Raw genomic sequence first — 17293 nt, 5'->3', positions numbered from 1 at the left:
ATGAACATTGTAAGTTGCTAGGAAATAAATGCTAAGCTGCTGAAATAACAGGGGATGCTGCTCTTTAATTGGGGGAGGGGGGCAGGCTTTTATTTTAATAGAGCTGCAGTCAAATAAATATCCCTGTATTCATATATTTTGATATGGGTCAGTGAATAGTCCCCATTTACTGTTCTGTAGCTCACAGTTTCCCCTTCACCGATATTTTGTCCCTGGGTGAAAATATATGGGCATTTAAATACCTTTATGGAAGACTTATAAATTCTTTTTTGTATACATGCACATACATACAAATTCCAGATACAAGCTTAGCTATAACCGTAGACATGCAAACATTTGTGGATAAACATATATTTTAAAATTGTATATAGCTGAGCAGGTAAAAGTTTGGGTGACTAGTTGTTAGGAAAAAGTAATGTATAAGATTGATGTTCATAGATGTTCTAAAATGTCTAATATCTATTACTGAATGAATCAGTGAACTCGTGAAAAAAAAAATAGTCCTGAGGTTGAGAGACTGACTATACAAGGTCCATTATTACATTAACAGCTTAGATTATTATCAGGTTCCATTAACCGACCAGAAATCGTATCCTAAAAAGCTTCCTTTTTCTTTATCTAGAACCAAATTATTTCTTATTGGGGCTACCCAGATGAAGTATATGATATTGTAACTGAAGATGGTTACATCCTTGGCCTTTATAGAATTCCTTACGGGAAGACAAACAGTGACAGTTCAGGTAATATTCAATTCAGAACGACTTGGTGACTGTCTGGGCCCTGAAGGTCTTCACTCGTTCATTTCTTCTCAGTGAGCGTCAGACAAGGAAAGCACTTAATGAAGTGCACAGTTAACTTCTCACCCATGTCTCTGCATGCCTCCAGAAGAAAGCCTGATTCTCCCCTGGCTTCTTGTTCACAGGATGGCTTTCGAGTGTGATGGAAATTAAGCTGTTCCAAATGTTCTTTGTGGGTCCCTTTACTCATTTCTGTTGATTCTTTCCAATCTCTTTGTTTGATGAAGGGTTAGAAATGGTAACATGGTAACATAGGTTTGGAAAATGGCTGGTAAAAAGGTCCTTCCTGTCTCCTTAGTAATAGCAAAGACATGAGTTTGGTCCTGGTTCTTTATCTCAACAATAGGTACATCGCTATTTGCAAGTGTGGTGAAAAAGATAAAGCACTCGAATTTGTCGCTAGGGTTATAATCCTGTGTCTGTCACTTACTAGCAGAATACGTAATGGATTACTTTTGCTTATTCATCTAATTGCTCAAACAAAAGCCAACTTTTTTTCTAGTTTTCTCTTTAGATATTTCTCCTTGAAAAGGATGTTTCTCATATTACAAAATACCCTCTCAAGTTTTAAGCATGAAAATATATTTCAGGAAAGTTACTAATTTGAAACAACCTCAATCAATGTAATTTTGGATCTTTATAAAGGTCAGAGCTACCAGACAGAAAATGTTAACATAGATTTAACATAATTATAGTAATCATTTTTCAGGGTCTGACCTAATTTTGTGAACACCGTAATAAAATATTGAAAGGTAATTTAAAAATCCAGTAAGTGCTTCAGAGTTGTCTAGAAGCAGTGCCAGAGACAGGGAGTCAGGAGCATGTGATTTATTGCTGGTCTACCTTCGGGAGAAGGTCATGTGGCAATCAGAGGAGGGCAAGGAAAGGAGCGAGGGAAGGGTGTGGCTCAGCTAAGTCCGGCTGCAGCCTGATCTCAGCGGAGCTCATAGATACAGGAACTGCATCACAGAAGCAGTCCTGCGTTAAGTTAAGGAGTTAGCCTTTTGCACTGCCACAGCAGTTAGTTATTGCTTAAGGCTACTTTTAGTGGTGTAATCTCCTACGTGAGGCAACTGCCATTTGCCCTGGGGGAGAGAGGGGCAAAAATGAACAGTTAGAAAGCAACACCCACAACAGCTAGGAGCTCCACCTGCTTGGGAAAGAAGTCCAGGTGAGCACCAAAATAACAGAGAGTGCACGTTTTGCATTACTCAGATCCCTTTGTTTTTCACATTAAGCTTATTTCATCCAGGTACAGGTTTTCCAGGGTATGGGTAGATCAGAATTTCTGGGGAAACTTACAAGAGGAAGGTGAGCGGAACAAAGTATGACATCTGCCATTGCCGCTGATCCTAACGCCATGGCTGTCACTCGTAAATTCCCACCTGTACTGCCTACTGTAGATTCCCCTCCCTCTCAGCTGTGTCCCCGATGCGGCAAGCCAGGCCCTTATCCTGAAGGGTTACTGTGCCTGTAACAGGTCACAGTTGCAGTACTTGTACATTTTATAAGGAAAGCAAGGCAACAGAGCAACAAAAGATGTCCCACTGAATCTCGTGAACACCAATATGTTTTTCCATCCTCATTCTGTATCAGAAGCCCTACCTTGTCGTGATGACCAAGGCCAATTACTCCTACCAATATAGTAATTCCTCTCTTTGCCACTCCTGCACTCTAGTCTTCTATCATGAGGAGCCCAAAATCATAGCCTTCCAGCAGTCATGGCTGTATTATTAGGGTCTTTACTGCGTGAACTAGTGGAAGTGTCTTCTGTCTGGGGACCAGGGCCTCTGGATCTATAAGAGCCTTAAATTGTGAGGACAGAAAGTACAAACCCCCAAGTGAGTTACAGGATGGTATTGAGTGAGACCATTCTTAGTCCTACCCCTTTTTTCTCAGACTCCGTGTTCTACTGATTAGAGGAAGCAGCAATATATTCAGTCATTTGTTTAAGGTATCGAATGAGTCCTTAAGAACAGGACCCACAGTTACAGGATGTCATCTCCCAGCTGGCATCTCTACTGGGTGGTGATTTCATTGCTTGGTTGGGCTGGCAGCCTCTTGATGGTGGTTACACCCAGTGGCCTTCCAAGTCCATAATACTGAGGAATGCACCTTCTTTGACCTGCAGTGATTCCCTTTGAGGTATGTCATGAGAGGTTCCATATTTGTAGATCGGACGCTCCATGAACTCTTGAATAATAGTGCTGGCTGCTATGGTCCTATGTGGAAAGAAAGGCAAATCATAGCCAAAATATATATCAATGCCAGTCATAGTGGGTTGTTGACCTTTCCAGAAGAGAAAAGGTCTGATGCCCCCAACTAGTCTCCAAGTGGCTGGTTTGGTCTCCTTGAGGGGCAGTACCCTGTGAGATCTCTGTTGCAGACATGTCAGACATACTTTCCTAGCAGTAGCCTTGGTGAGGCACCCATGCTGGGGGTCCCAAGTTAACTGACATCTCTCTCATCATGGCTACTTCTTTCATGAGCCCACTGCACAGCACTGGGGTGGCTAAGACCAGTGTCTGGCTGACATCTACTGTAATATGTTATTTAAAATGTATATGATGGAAGCGTGAGTGGCTCAGTTAAATGTCCAACTCTTGTTTTTGGCTCAGGTCAGGTCATGGTGAGCTCAAGGTCTGCGTTGGGCTCTGTGCTCAATGTGGAGTCTACTTGAGATTCTCTTTCTCCCTCCCCCTCTGCCCCTCCCCCTGCTCGCTCTCTCTCTCTCTAAAATAAAAATAAAATAAAATAAAATGTATATGAGTGTTCACATGACTATTAGCTATGTGAATGTTCTAATCTTAGAAGTTTATATATTTGAGACATGACCTAATGCTATACTTGGTCATTTTTTTTAAAAATTCTTTGTAAACTTTGCTAAGTTTGCAACTTTGTAAACTTTGCTAAGCAACTCCGACATACAACAGGATTAAACATGAAAAATTTACCGTATTTATACAATATAAAATTTAAAAATACATTTTTAAAACTTCAAACTGTCATGTGTTAAGAGATTGAATTTCAGATAAGATATTTATACAGATACGACAACATTTAAGAAGAAATTCTCTGCATTTTTTTTCTAGCTCAGAGGCTTGTGGTCTACTTGCAACATGGTTTGTTTACATCTGCCAGCAGCTGGATCTCCAATCTGCCCAACAACAGCCTGGGCTTCATTCTGGCAGATGCTGGTTATGACGTGTGGATGGGGAACAGCAGGGGGACCACCTGGTCCAGGAAACACAAGTACCTGAAGACAAATTCCAAAGAATTCTGGGCCTTCAGGTACAAATAACATCAAGTAATGTTTCATTTTATTTTATGAGTGTGTCAAATATTTTGTCTTGTGTTTGAATGAAATAAAGTAGAACAGAAGTGTCTTTTCTCAATCAGGTCTTGTAACAGACCATCACAATTTATGTCAATATGAATATGAATATGAATATGAATATGAATATGAAAATGAAAGAATGCTTGCTTGACCTTAAGTGTGTTTCTCGTTTGTCAGTAGTAACCTTATTGGCTAACCCCACCCTTCCTATTGTTTTGCTCCTTAACCTATATATTTACTTCATCTCCCTGCATGTAAAATAAACAGCATCTTTATAAGACTATCTTGGGGCTACTTTATTCCCTGACTTTGTGTTCTCACAGAAAGTCTTTATTAAGTAGATATATTACACCATATAACCTCTTTTTTTAAAAAAGATGTATTTATTTGAGAGACATCAGGAGAGAAAGTGCATGCACATGCATGAGTGGGGGGAGGAGCAGAGGAGGAAAGAGATGCTCAAACAGACTCCACACTGAGTGCAGAGCTGGACACAGGGCTCAACCTCACACCCTGAGACCACAACCTGAGCTGAAATCAAGAGTCAGATGCTCAACCAATTCAGCCACCCAAGTGCCCCATAAATTCTTTTTTTTTAAATCTTTTTATTAAAGATTTTATTTATTTATTTCACAGACAAAGATCACAAGTAGGCAGAGAAGCAGGCAGAGAGAGAGGGGGAAGCAGGCTCCCTGCTGAGCAGAGAGCCTGATGCAGGCTCTATCCCAGGACTCTGGGACCATGACCTGAGCCAAAGGCAGAGCCTTTAACCAACTGAGCCACCCAAGTGCCCCATAACTCCTTGATAATACCTAGAGAGAGTTGAAAATTGTTTGCCTTCATTTACCTATTCATTATCTTCAAGGGTTAGCATCATATTCTACAAGCAAGGGGATTTCAACTTCCCTTTTTCTTTTGTAGTTTTGATGAGATGGCAAAATACGACCTTCCAGCCTCCATCGACTTCATCGTCAAGCACACGGGACAAGAGGAAATATTTTATATAGGCCATTCCCAGGGCACCACTATTGGTACGGCCAGAAGGATTGTGGCTCATAGTATGCAATGTCTTTTGTAGGGTTTGTAGAGGTTTGCCCACCTCCTAAGGACGTGGGCAAGCTCCCAGAGCTACACGTGGCACAAAACAGAGCTCTGGGAAGAGCAACCCACAGCTGGGCCCTGGACACTTACCCCCTTCCTCCTTCTACCTTGTCTTCTCCAGTCACAAAGAATTCATTGTCATAACAAGTTGTCTTTGTTCTCAAGTGTTCAGAAGTTGGATATCCATCTTGGGATCAAAGTGAGATCATAACTACCCCTTGTTCCACAAATAGAAATTTCATACTTAAAATTGTCATTTAAGTATGGCAAAGGACCTCATGAGGGAGAGACATGAGAAGGCCATTAATGCTTACACATTTAGAACAGATTAAACTTTAGACATGCATGAAGATGAGCCCAAGTCTTCATATGTTTAAAGAGACTAAAAAAGAACTTCCGTCAGCTCACAGCAACAATGCCTCCATCTAATGCGTAATAGTTCCACTTTCAGAAAATAAAAGAATTCTCTAAAACCCAACATAATTCTCTTACATGGTATGGTAAACCTTCTTACTCTCCACTCTTTCTACTGGGGAAGTTACAAAGCCCACTTGATAATAGCAACCAGTATTCACTGAGTCTTTTCTGGGCTGAAAAATTATCATTTTCTTATAGGAATAAGCCACGTCCTGCTATAAAGAGTGTGTGGAAGAACAGTCTAATCCGATTTTCCACAGATCTTTTCTCTGACATTTATTAACGATGTGTATGACTTGTACTCTGGATTTTCCAGCTGTTATAGTTATCTGGAACCAGGAATCTTGGAAAATTATTAAATAAGAAAGAAGTGTGTGCTAGAATTTACTGATTTCTAATATGCTATATGATTTTCTGGTTGTGTGCCTTCTTTGAACTCAGAAAACAGAAAAGCTATAAAAATAAAAAGGTGCAAGAATGTAGCTTGATAAGATGTCATAAAAGGGAAAACTGTCATATTAATGAATCTAAACTAACAATAAAATATAAACTAGTATCCTCCACCCAAGAAGGCAAGGATGTTTTAAAATATATTAAAAATAAATATAAAAACAATTTGACATGTATTGGATCTATCACCTAAAGTGTAAGATTCAAATATCCGAAAAGCTCACTAACCTATTTTCAGCACTGCCAGTTATAGAAATGTTCAATATTGTTTCTGATTTCTCAACTATGGTGTTACAAGACTCTCTTATTGTTGGTTTATCATTGTTTATGGTCTAGACATTGTTTTAAATATTAATCATCAGTATGATGTTTGATCGATATGTATGTCTCATACTGGGTGATCGATAAATGTTTGATAAGGGAATTGAGGAATGAATGAGTCAATTAAGTGGTCATAACATATTGAATTTACTCTCACTTGCCATGATATCATTTCTTACATGCTAGTAATGGTGTAAGAATAGTTCATTTCTGTCTTATTTTCTTTCAGCTTTCATAACATTTTCCACAATACCACAGATAGCTGAAAGAATCAAAATATTTTTTGCCTTAGCTCCAGTTTTTTTCTATCAAATACTCAAAGAGCCCTTTAATTAAATTGGCATACAAATGGAGGTCAGTGTTAAAGGTATGTTATTCCTTTCCTTTACATAGCTGATAATACAAAATGACAATGATTCTGTCCTTTCAAAATAAGAGGTCTTGACTATGTTTGCATGAATTTAATTTTTTGGTTTCAGTGACTCTGGATTCTTTCTTTTGTTTTTACAAAGGAATAAGATCTTACTTATAATAGCTTTGGACATCTCATTTTGTATTTAATTTTTTTTTATCTTTAATTTAAATTTTATTTTTTTTTTTTTCAGCGTAACAGTATTCATTGTTTTTGCACCACACCCAGTGCTCCATGCAATACGTGCCCTCCCTATTACCCTCCACCTGGTTCCCCCAACCTCCCACCCCCGCCCCTTCAAAACCCTCAGGTTGTTTTTCAGAGTCCATAGTCTCTTATGGTTCGCCTCCCCTTCCAATTTCTCTCAACTTCCTTCTCCTCTCCATCTCCCAATGTCCTCTATGGACATCTTATTTTGAAGGAAAATCCAGTAGTCAGCTTATCTCTATCTCCTGCTTCCAAGTTTTGCCCTTAATTTAAATGTATTTCTTTTAAAGGTTTTATTTAATTATTTATTTGAAAGAGAGAGAGAGAGAACACAAGTGCAAGGGGGGAGGGAGGGGCAGAGAGAGGGACAAGCAGACTGCTCTGAGCATGGACCCAACATGGGACTCCATCTCATGACCCTGAGTCAAAATTAAGAGTCAGCCACTTAACCAACTGAGCCACCCAAGCACCTCTCTCATTTAAATATTTTAAACTAATGTGAGACAGTGCATTTCATTATAAATGTAATGAGCTCATTGCACCATTCCTTGGTTAATTATTTTGGTCTTCCAAATATGAATAAAGTAAACTTGTTTTACAGACTTTTTTTGGCAACAAAGACTTCCTACCTAATACCTCATTCAAAAGATTTGTTGGTTCAAAGCTGTGTCCACTGAAGATTATTGGTAAGATTTGCCGTGATATCTTGTTTATGATATATGGATATGACCAGGAGAACTTAAATATGGTGAGAACAAATTGAATTTGAAATGTACTTTGTCCATTTTTAGAAAGCAGCTCTTAATAGTACTTACTTTATGCCTTGCGTGTCATTGTATGATTTATCCACATGTACTGATAGTTAGATTCTTAGCCTTCCTGGTCGGGGGACTACACCAACATTCTGTAACTAATCAGTGTGAGCATGCTGGGATTATTTTGCATTCAGATTTGTCTTGCTCTCTGTAAACAACAGAGAGCAGATGCTGTGCTGGGTCTTTTTATTGGCCTTTCCTATTGGGTGTTAGTTTCCTGAAGTTTCTTGTATTTAAGTTCTCTTCTATCACTTATTTTTTTAATGACTCCTGCTCTTATATCTTGGCTCCTAACACTCCTTCCCTTTCATATGACCCTTTTGTAATTGGCATTAGTGCCTGCTAATTACCTTACCTGCTTTGGGCATTCATCAAAATTCCTGGAGTGGGACACTGTTTAGGGGCTCAAGCTACTATTCCCAAAGCCATACAGTTTGATTGTGTATAGATGCTATTACAGATGTAGGCATTCATTCTAAGACTTTTTATGCACATTAAATTAAAAAACTGGATTTAGCAGAAGCAGCTGTAGCATTCAGACCACTGGTGGTTCCTGCACATGTACCATTTAATAATTTCCCAGCAAGAATCAATTTATTCATTCAAAGAAAGAGAAGTTGTCAAGATGTCCATTCTTACCAGCTTAGTCTGTGGATTCAAGGCAATCCCAAGCAAAATCCCAGCCAGCTAATTTAAGGATATTGACAGATAACTTCTAATGTTTATGGAGGGAAGCAAAACCCGGAGTAACCAACACAGTATTGAAGGGAAGGAGCAAAGTTGGAGGTCTGGTACTGTTGAACATTAAGACTTCGTCTTCAACTACAGTAATCTAGGCAGTGTGGGATTAATGAAAGAAACAAGAAGATCAGTGCAGCAGAATAGAGAGCGCAGACACAGAGTCTCATGAATACTCTCAACAGGTCTTTGACAAAGGAGAAAGGCAGTGCGCTGGAAAAACCATAGTCTCTTCAACAAATGGTGTTGGGACAACTGGATGTCTACATACAAAAAAGTGAAATACCCTTCACAAAGTTAACTCATATTTGGATCATAGACCTAAATGTGAAATGTGAGACTCTCAAACTCCTAGAAGATCACATAGGGGAAAACCTAGATGACCTTGGATGTGGCAAGGACCACCAGGTTGTACTTTTGTTTATTACAATTGATGAACCTACATGGACACATCATATGTACCCCAAATCCATAGTTTTCAGCGTGGTTCACTCTGGTGTTCTACATTCTGTGAGTTCTAACAAATGTATAATGACATAGACCTACCATTACAGTATCACATAGGATATTTTCACTCCCCTACAAATCCTCTGTGCTTTGTCTATTCATCCCTCCCCTCTTAAATTCTGGCAACCACTGATACCACTGATCTTTTCACTGCATGCCACAGTTTTGCCTTTTCCAGAATGTCATGTAGTTGGAATCATAGTTTGTAGCCCTCTCAGATTGCCTTCATCCATTTAGTAGCATACGTTCAAGGTTCCTCCATGTCTTTTCCTGGCTTGGTATCTCGTTTATTTTTAGTGCTGAAAAAAATATTTTATTGTCTGGATGTACCACTGTGTATCTATCCACCTACTAAAGGACATTATGGTTCAAGTTTTGACAATTATGAATAAAGATGCTATCAAGATCAATGTGCAGATTTCGCATGAACATGAGTCCTTACCCGCTTTGGATAAATACCAAGGAGTGTGATTGCTGGATCGTCTGACAAGGATACCTTTTGTTTTATAAGAGACCACCAAACTGTTTTTCCAAAGGGGTTGTACTATTTTGCATTCCCACCAGCAGTGAATGAGCGTTCCTGTGAATTTTTCCTCACCAGCACTTGGTACTGTCAACGTTTCAGACTCGTGTCATTTTCATAAGTGTGTAGTGGTATCTCATTGTTCTTTTAAATTGCATTTCCCTGATGGCGTGTGATGCAGAGCATCTTTTCATGGTCATTTGCTATCTGTATATCTATTTGGTGAGCTGTCTATTAAGGTCTTTGGCCCATTTTTAAATCAGGTTATTTTCTCATTGTTGAGTTTGAAGAGTTCTTTTTACATTTTGGGTAGCAGTCCTTCATAGATATGTCTTTTGCAAATATTTTCTTCCAGTCCATGGCCTGTCTTCTAATTCTCTTTGTCTTTGGCAAAGTGGATGTTTTTGACTTGGAAGAAGTTCAGCTTGTCAGTTATTTCTTTCATAGGTTGTACCTTTGGTGTTTTATCTACAAAGCCATCACTAGACCCAAAGTCAAGTAGATTTTCTCTACTAGGTCATCTTCTCGGAGTTTCATAGTTTTTAGTTTGACATGTAGATCTGTGTTCTATTTTGAGTTGACTCTTGTGAAGGGTATGAGGTCTGTGCCTCAATTCTTTTTTTTTTTTTTTTCTTTTCCATGTCGTCGTCTAGTTGTTCCAGGACCATTTGTTGAAGACACCATTGTTTCTCTATTGTATTGCCTTTTCTCTTTTGTCTAAAATCTGTTGACTATATAAGGGTCTATTTTGGGGCCCTCTTTCCATTCTATGGATCTGTTTATCTATTCTTCCACCAATACCCTACTTCTTGATTACTGTAGGTTGATAGTACATCTTGAAGTCATGTATGTCCGTCCTCCAACTTTGTTCCTCCCTTACAATACTGTATTGGCTGTCCTGTGTCTTCTGCTTCTTCATCTGAGAAGCAGTTTGTTGATATCCTTAAGAGAACTTGCTGAGATTTTGATAGGATAACATTGACATTGTAAGTCTTGTTCACTGACTAAAGTTCCCAGGGACCCTGTAGTCAATTCAAACCTAGATGGCAGGTTGACATGAAAGCTGCTGCATTTCTGATTGCTTCACTGGGAGTTGTATAGCTTTCAGGAGCCCAGTTCATCATGGAAAGGGTTTCTTTTTAAATCTAATCACCCTTGGCAGGCCCTGGGCTGATTTATTTGTTTGTTTTCCTCAACTAGCTTAGTTCTCACAATAAAACTTCAGATTCCCTGGGATTGGCAAATAACTTGAAGGAAAAACTGGCTTTAGTATTTTGGGTTTTTTGAAGGTTTTTTTGTTTTTCTTTTCCATTTCTCCTGGAAATTTCTATCTTTTCAGTCCTTTGTGCTCTCAAAAGGGGTCTCTGTGTGAGTCCTAAGAGTTTTGATTGTTTTCAGTATGGGATGACAGACTACATAACTCGGAAATCCAATCATAGCTTCTATGTTAATGTAAAATTACACATTTAGTAAGTACACTTATGTACTTAATTAAAATATAATTTTATATTTTATTTATATTATTTGCTTAAAAATTACTTTAAATTTTATTGAAATTATTTAGTGCAGCAAATATCAAAGGTTATGCTTTCTCTGGGTGCACTAAGTATAAAAATAATTTTTTAACCCCTCAGAGTCGTATGGATGTGTATTTGTCACATAACCCAGCAGGGACATCTGTTCAAAATATACTACACTGGAGTCAGGTATAAATTTTCAAGTGCATTTTAGTACAATTTCATTTATACTACTCATGGTTTATCCCATCATTCTGAGAATCATGCCATTGTCATAGAATGATAAATTTAGAAGGATAAAAGGTAACCGTTACATATTTATGTAATTCTTTATAGTTTGTAGTATGTTAATATCATAATCTATTAGATCTTCTAACCCTAAGCAATGATCAGAGCAATATACCTATTTTCTGTTTTACAAATGAGAAAATGTTAATTTGGAATAGTGGACTAGGAATCATTGACACCACATTTATCATTTGACTTGCCCAAAGATTCAGAGCTATTCTTTTAAAAACACCTAAGACTAATAATAAGAAGAAGAAGAAGAAGAAAATTTTAAAAACCTAAGACTAAAACACAGGTATCCCAATGCCTAGTCTCTCACTAGACTTCATTCTCTCCTCTGTTCACTTGTGAACTCCATAAGGCCCATGAGCAAGTCTTATTCACTTCTATATTTGCAACACCAAGAGTTCTGGGTAAACAACAGATACTCAAGAATATATGTTGCGTGAATATTAATGAAGAAAAAAATCCAGTGTGAATATCATCTTAAGGTTGAGAGCCAGGATAAAATCTTAGAAAGAACAGTATACTTGAGATCAAAATATCAGACACTGAATCTTTTCTTTGAAACTTACTGGTAGTGAGACACTCAGGAAGCTCACTTACTCCTTATGAAGTCAGTTTCCTTAATTTTAAAAATGGAATTATTAATAATGCTCTGACTTAACTAACAAAAATATGAGAGTTCAACAGGGTGATGATCAAGAGTGTTGTTTAAATTTAATGAACACTAATGAACTCAAGTATCATTGTGATATTGGGAAGGGCTTTCTCATTTGACATGTTTAAATCTACTAAGTGACTGTTTTGAGGTAAATTATTAAAAATCTTTAACTTATATTTAGATTTAGTTCATTCCTGGTGATAAATAGGCCAGGAAAGTCTAAGCAACCTTTGCATCTATTCATCTATTGAAACAATATTTATTGAGTACCTACTATGTGACCTGTACTGTTCTATGCTCAGGGTACACATCAGTGAACAAAGTAAATATTCCTGTCCTCCTCAAGTTGACATTCTAGCAGTTAGATATACAGACAGTAAACATTAAGCATAGCAAATAAGTAAATTATTAAAACTTTAGAAGGGAATAGAAACTATGGAAAAATAAAGGGGAAAAAGCAAGATAAAGAGATTAGACACAGTGGGTAGTGGGTTGTGTTTTTGAAGAGTGAGGCTAGGCCAGCCTCAATGAGATGGTGACATTTGAGAAAAGATTTAAAGAAGCCGAGAAAGGAGTGTGAACGACCTGGAGGAAGAACGTTCCAGATAGAGAGAATGACCAACGCAAAGCCCTTTAGTTAGGAGCATTTCTGAGAGGCATGACATCAGTGTGGCTGATGTCAGCGATTAAGGGAGAAAGAAGTAGGGAAAAGGGAGCAGAAATCTACCAGAGCCAGAAAGGAACAGGTACACCATTGGGAGGACTTTGGCTTTCTGGCTGAAGCGAGCAGCCACTGCAGGTTTTGAGCAGGGAGCAGACATGATATCTTTAACATTTTTTTTTAAAGATTTTATTTTTATTTATTTGACACAGAGAGAGATCACAAGTAGTCAGAGAGGCAGGCAGAGAGAGAGGAGGAAGCAGGCTCCCTGCGGAGCAGAGAGCCCGATGCGGGGCTCGATCTCAGGACCCTGAGATCATGACCTGAGCCGAAGGCAGTGGCTTAAACCACTGAGCTACCCAGGCGCCCCATCTTTAACATTTTTAAAGGAATGCTTAGGGGATGCTTCACTGGCTCAGTCAACAGAGCATGTGACTCTTGATCCCGGGGTCGTGAGTTCAAGCACCACGTTAGAGGTAGAGTTTACTTGGGTGGGGAAAAAAAAGGAATGCTTCGGGTGCCATGGTGGGTAGACCAAAGTGGAAACAAGGAGAAATTTAGGAGACCACCGTAATCCAGATTGATGATGGCCAACACAGATGTGTTCCCAGGAAGGGTGCTGGAGAGGGTTGGGTGCTGAGTATACGTGTGTATTATAAACATGCAGCCAAAGACATTTAATATGGATTCTGTGAAAGGAGAGAGGAAAGAGTCTTGGATGATTCCAGACTTTCTGGCCTAAGCAAGGAAAATATGCAATTGCCATTAAAGGAGATAGGGACATTTGGTGGCAGTGAAGATTTGAGGGACAGAGAAGGTGTTCACATTTGGAGATGTTAAGTGTGAGGCATCCCAGTGTTTAACTTGAATAAGCAGTTGTGTATAGGAGTCTAGTATTTAGAAGAGACTTACAGAAGAGGATAAACACTTTAAATATGGACACCATTGAAAACCAAGAAACTGGATGAGAACACACACAGAGCAAATACAGTTGAGGAGAAGAGGAGCACGGGGAGAAGGCTGAGACATGGAAGGATTCAAAGGTCAGGCAGCGGCAGCTGGATGGATACAGCAAAGAAACCAAAAAGGAGCTGAGGGTGAAAAATGAAGATCAAGAAATGACGGTATTAGACAAACCATAAGAGACTCTTAATGTCACAAAACAAACTAAGGGTGGTGGGGGGAGGGGGATAGGGAGAGGGTGGTTGGGTTATGGACATTGGGGAGGGTATGTGCTATGGTGAGTGCTGTGAAGTGTGTAAACCTGGTGATTCACAGACCTGTACCCCTGGGGCTAATAATACATTATATGTTTATAAAAAATTTTTTAAAAATTATAAAAAAAGAAATGATGGTATTCCAGAAGCTAAGTGTAGAAAAGCTCTAGGATAGAAATGAACAGCTGGGTCCAATGGCATCATGGGTAATGTGAGGAAATTCCTCAGAATCGACAAGTTTTACAAATGCTAAGATCATTAATAACCTCAGCCGGTTTTGTGGAAGGAAAGAGCTGTAGGGTAAGAAGTGTTGTTAGGGGAAAATCAGGGTGTCCAGAGAGCAGGAAGGTAAAGGAACCCATCAGAGATGGGTTTTAAGATATACGCTAACAATGGAATTCCAGATGGTAGAGAGAGTTTTAGAAGTTGGGAGGAGTTAGGAGAAGATAAAACGGTGGGTGCATGGAGACCTGTCAGGTCTAGAGTCCCAGAGAAGATCGGTAAGCTGAGAGTCTGAAACTTCCTGCAATGAAAACATTATCAGGGGGAGAAAAGGATATGATCAGATTAGACCTAAGAGACTCACAGCAGGTGGTGGTGGTGAGGCTACAGTTATGAAAGGTGAAGCAAGGGGTGGCTTCTGGAACAGGCTCTTGAGCGCTGTTGTTTGAAGCAAGGATGTTTAGGGACGTGTCCTTTCAGTCCTAGTGCACCTAGTCCTAAACACTTTTTTTTAAAAGATACATTTTTTAAGATATATTTATATATTTTTTAAAGATTTACTTATTTTATTTTTTTTAAGATTTTATTTATTTATTTGCTAGACAGAGATTGCAACTAGTCAGAGAGGCAGGCAGGGAGAGAGAGGAGGAAGCAGGCTCCCTGCTGAGCAGAGAGCCCAATGTGGGGCTTGATCCCAGGACCCTGGGATCATGACCTGAGTTGAAGGCAGAGACTTTAACCCACTGAGCCACCCAGGTGCCCCTATTTACTTATTTTAGAGAGAGAGTGTGAGCACAGGGAGGGGCAGAGGAAGAGGGAGAGGGAGAATCTTCATCAGACTCCTTACTGAGTGCGGAGCCCCACGGGGTCTCAGTTCCACAACCCTGAGATCATGACCTGAGCTGAAACCAAGAGTTGGACACTTAACAGACTGAGCCACGTAGGTGCCCGTAGACACTCACTTTTGTTCTCTGTGGATGGAGCTGAGGCTTTCCGGGGTGGGCTGATGAGCACACAGGCTCCCGTTAACAAGTAAAAGGCCTTGGGGGAACATGCATTTATATGAAGTGGATAGAATCGCATTCCGTAGACGCCCCTGCCCCTCACCACCTCCCCCCTCCCATTTCTTGCCCTTTTCAAAGGAAGGGAGAAGGGAAGACGTCTCCCTGCGCATATATATTCCAACAGGCCCTGTACAGAGGGACAGTATGTGTAATGCACACCTCGCCTTACCAGCTGCGCTGTAGGAAACAGATGAATATAATCTTGCTTTAAATATTTTTTTTCTTTCAGGTTTTTCATTCTAGTCACTTGAGAGCTTTTGATTGGGGCAGTCCTGTTCTGAACTTGGTTCATTTTAATCAGGTACATAATTATGTATAAGCTAAAAACTGTCTCCTGGGTCAGGTCAGAGGAGGTTGCTACAGAGAAAGGCTTGTGTAAAGCCTGAGAGTATAATAACAGTGAGAAGGACCAGCAGGCAAAGACCGCCATCATTTGGCTCCATATTCTCACATCCAATGGGGGCTTTTCCAGATTTTTTATGTTTTTTAACAACAAATACCTCGGTTAAGCCTGGAGAAGTTTGACAGGCTGTAGAGTAATTCATCCTCCCTCAGGAGGAAGAATATTGTGTGTATAATACATGTAGCTCCATGGTTAGTTAAATAAGAAATAAAAGGCATAATATGGTTCTTGACCCTAAAAGTTCTTGATTGTATTTGGGAAGATAAGACAAACCCATAATTATGAGGAAAAGACAAATGTTAATGAGAAGATGGTAATATTGTATGAAGAAGATAACAAATCTTGAGGTATTAGAACCCAAGTCTGTCATCTCCAAGATTATTCTTTCCCATTATCCTCTTCTGCTTTAGCTAAACTTCATGCCTGATGTGGTTTGTTTATGTAAAACTTCAAAGTAAAATGGAAAAGATTAAAATCAATAAAATCAGACTTGCCCCCCTCCAATATTTACCATTTATTGATAAATATATTGGCAGCTATACAGCTACAGAAATTTTTTTTTAAGATTTTATTTACTTATTAGGGAGAGACACAGCTAGAGAGGGAACACAAGCAGGGGGAGTGGGAGAGAGAGAAGCAAGCTTCTTGCTGAGCTGGGAACCTGATGCAGGGCTCGACCCCAGGACGCTGGGATCATGGCCTGAGCTGAAGGCAGACGCCCAAAACTACGCCATCCAGGCGTCCCAGCTATAGAAAATTTTGATTAAAATACTTTCATGCCTTATAAATAAAACTGAAATTCCCTCTGTGGCATGTTTGAACAACCTGAATTAGAGCAAACGGTCTAGTTTTGATGTGTATCTGATCTAAGTAAAAATCCTAACGATTCTTTCAATATTCCTTGCTTCCATCGTAGTAATTATCTTAGATTCAACTTACTTTAAAATTGTATTAATTCATCATTTAAGGAATAGTAAAGAACACCTTCTATGTATCATTTTCTGTGAAAACCCTCCACATTTAGTCCACTTCTCCATTTTACGATGTGAAGAACATGAACGTATCGACAGCGACTTGGAACGGGGGCAATGACTTGTTGGCCGATCCTCAAGATGTGAAAAATCTACTTTCTGAAATTACAAACCATATTTATCATAAAACTATTTCTTGCTACAATCATATAGACTTTTTGTTCAGTTTAGATGTATATCAGCAAGTTTACCGTGAAATCATTGACATTATCCAAGGCAGTCTATAAAGAACTACAGTAGTCTGTGTTGAAGGATCCATTTCATTTCTCTTAAAAGCCAATCACTTTTTTTTCTTCCTATGTATGTTTTTCCTGTTATTTAAATAAAATCTGGAATTTTTGCCTGTTTTTCTTCACTGCCCCAGGCCTTCCATTCGTTAAATCAGTGACATTTGTCATATATGAGGGGAAATGGCAGATTCCAACACGGCCCGAAGCAGTCTGTTGTGTTTTAAGTAACTAAAAGCATAATTTTAAAGGGATGGTTTTTTGAGAAAGGTGCTTTCTTTTCTTCAAAAGATGAGCATACATGATATAAAGAGTTTGGGAGAATGCTTACTGATATGAAAGCTAATTTTTCTCTACACTGAAGAGTAGAAACA

The 17293-nt window shown here is 39.1% G+C and overlaps 1 protein-coding gene across 1 annotated transcript; it reads left to right on the top strand.

The window, feature by feature from the left end:
* LIPJ (lipase family member J) lies at positions 1–16919 on the top strand. Its single transcript, XM_046027689.1, is given in 10 exon segments — positions 1–9; positions 623–734; positions 3863–4088; positions 5056–5165; positions 6653–6723; positions 6725–6790; positions 7644–7790; positions 11260–11331; positions 15488–15559; positions 16686–16919. Coding segments are annotated over 10 exon segments (1119 nt in total).
* Positions 16920–17293: the final 374 nt, after the last annotated feature.

This window comes from Meles meles, chromosome 13 (genome assembly GCF_922984935.1).
Source record: "Meles meles chromosome 13, mMelMel3.1 paternal haplotype, whole genome shotgun sequence".
Lineage (NCBI taxonomy): Eukaryota > Metazoa > Chordata > Mammalia > Carnivora > Mustelidae > Meles > Meles meles.
Note: the sequence above shows the minus strand (reverse complement) of the source record. Positions and strands in the feature narration are given on the sequence as shown.